At 57.9% G+C, this 2,209-nt stretch overlaps 1 protein-coding gene across 1 annotated transcript in view; it reads right to left on the bottom strand.

Moving 5' to 3' along the window:
* Window positions 1-343: 343 nt before the first annotated feature.
* RRAS (RAS related) overlaps window positions 344-2,209 on the bottom strand; it is a 5,534-nt gene continuing 3,668 nt past the window's right edge. Inside the window, exons 4-5 of the mRNA XM_045292631.1 lie at window positions 2,014-2,127; window positions 344-749 (exon numbers count right to left, since the gene is read on the bottom strand). Of these exons, the coding sequence (XP_045148566.1) occupies window positions 494-749; window positions 2,014-2,127 (370 nt within the window). The 3' untranslated portion in view covers window positions 344-493. The remainder of the gene's footprint in view (window positions 750-2,013; window positions 2,128-2,209) is intronic.

The raw sequence follows: 2,209 nt of genomic DNA, 5'->3' as shown, positions 1-2,209 counted from the left end.
AAGCAAACCGCTCCAACTCCCTGCCCACGGAGTCGATGCCGACTCAGAGCGACCCAATAGGACAGGGTGGAACTGCCCCCTGTGGGTTTCTGAGGCTGTAACTCTCTATGGGAGTGGACAGCCTCGTCTTTCTCCAGCCAAGTGACTTGTGGTTTTGAACCGCCGGCCTCACAATTCGCAGCCCAACTCGTAACCCAAGACAGCACCAGGGCTCCCCCTCAGGGCAGACGAAGGAATAAAGCTATTCAGGGTACAGAACTCCAGGTTGAAGAGCTGGAACAATGTCCTGTGGGCACTAGGGACCCATGGGAGGTGTTGGAGCCCGGGGAGAGGAGTAGGGACAGTTGACTGAAAGAGAGAAACTGGTGGCTGGAAGCCAGCGTGAGTGAGGGTCTAGGTGGGAGAGGAGGCAGGTGGAGAATCACCAAGGACAAGGGGACAAGGCAGAGAGACTCAGGGAACAGGTGGCTGACGGGGTGACGGACTCCTTGTCTTACACCCAGTCCCCTCTCTGGGCTCTGCTGGGTGCTGGTTCCTCCCCTGGGCCCAACTTGCAACGAACCCATCTGCCATAGGGTGCAGGAGGAAGAGACCAGCGAGGGAGGCAGGAGGCAAGCGAGGGGGTGCTGGGGACCCCCACCTGACGCTGGCTCTCCAGGTCGGCCTTGTTCCCGATGAGTACGACAGGGAAGTCGTCGCGGTCCTTGACACGGAGGATTTGGGTGAAGAGCTTGCTCACCTCGTTGAAACTGGGAGAGGGAGAGAGACCCCGCGCCCAAGACAGCTTAGCCTTGTGCTACCAGGGGGGAACCCAAATGCAAATGTATTACCCCAGAGCGGGATTGCCACTCAGAGCCACCCGGTGGGTTTCCAAGACCGCAAGTCTTTTGGGAAAAGAGCCTGGGTTACGGCGTGGGTCACGCATTTCATTTAGCTGCTGATGGCAAGGTCAAGGTGGTGTCTTGGTTTCTCGCGGGGCTGTGATCCGCAGGGTCGGCAGTTTGAAACCACCAGCAGCGCCGAGGGAGAAAGACTGGGCTTTCTACTCCCGAAAACAGTTACGGTCTCAGACACCTACAGGGGGTCGCTGTGAGTCAGCAACGACTCGATGGCAGTGAGAAGGGGTTCAAAGCCATCCGCAGCTCCGACGGAGAAAGACGAGGCTTTCTGCTTGGGTAAAGACTGACAGCCTCAGAAGAGCTTGTAAGAGCCCCAAATAGAATGATTAAAAAAAAAATTACAGCCTCAGAAACCCACAGGGGCGGGTCTGCTCTGTACAACAGCTGCTAGAAGTCAAAATCTACTAGACGGCATCGAGTTTGTTTGCTTGTGTGACATCTTTACTTCTTTTTCCAGTGGCGTCCTCTGTGGATGTGAACTGCCAGTCTTGCGGTCATTGGCTGACTGCTTTAACCACTGTGCCACCAGGGCCCTTTCCCTAGAGCAGCGGTTCTCAACATGTGGGTCGCGACCCCCTTTCACAGGGGTCGCCTGATTCATCGCAGTAGCAAAATGACAGTGATGAAGTAGCCACGAACATCGTTTTATGGCTGAGGGATCCCCACCACTTGAGGAGCTGTATTCAAGGGTCACAGCATGAGGAAGGTGGAGAACCACTGCCCTAGAGAGTCAACCCAAACCCCACTGCCATCTAGTCAGTTCCAGCTCCCAGCGACCCCACAGAGCAGAGTGGAACTGCCCCTTATGAGTTTCAGAGGCTGGAAACCTTCAGAGGAGCAGGCAGCCTCATCTTTCTCCGGCCGGGTGGCTGGTGGATTCGAACCGCCCATCTCGTGGTTAGCAGCTGTGCCCTTCATCACAGCACCACTCGGGCTCCCTTCCCAGGGGCAAGAGAGGGATAAGACCATGCAGGGAGATCCAAGACAGCCTGGAAGACCTGGGACTTTGACCTGAGGACACTGGGGAGCTACAGCGGGAGTAGTGCCCTGGGGTCAGGTGGGAGGGGGACTGAAGGGGCCCCCCCACCCTGCTCTGTTCCCCCCCAGTTCTCACCTCTGCCGGTCGTTGATGGCAAACACCAGCAGGAAGCCGTGCCCGGCTCTCATGTACTGTTCACGCATGGCCCCAAACTCCTCCTGGCCCGCCGTGTCCAGGACTGTGGGGACAGGCAGTGAGAGGGCCACCGTGTCAGTGTCAGGAGGCTCCCTCCATCCCGCTGCCCCCCCCCACCTGCCCCTAAGCCCTCGGG

Source organism: Echinops telfairi, unplaced genomic scaffold (assembly GCF_000313985.2).
Source record: "Echinops telfairi isolate 266 unplaced genomic scaffold, ASM31398v2 ScPeMD7_655;HRSCAF=1070, whole genome shotgun sequence".
Taxonomy (NCBI): Eukaryota; Metazoa; Chordata; class Mammalia; order Afrosoricida; family Tenrecidae; genus Echinops; species Echinops telfairi.
Note: the sequence above shows the minus strand (reverse complement) of the source record. Positions and strands in the feature narration are given on the sequence as shown.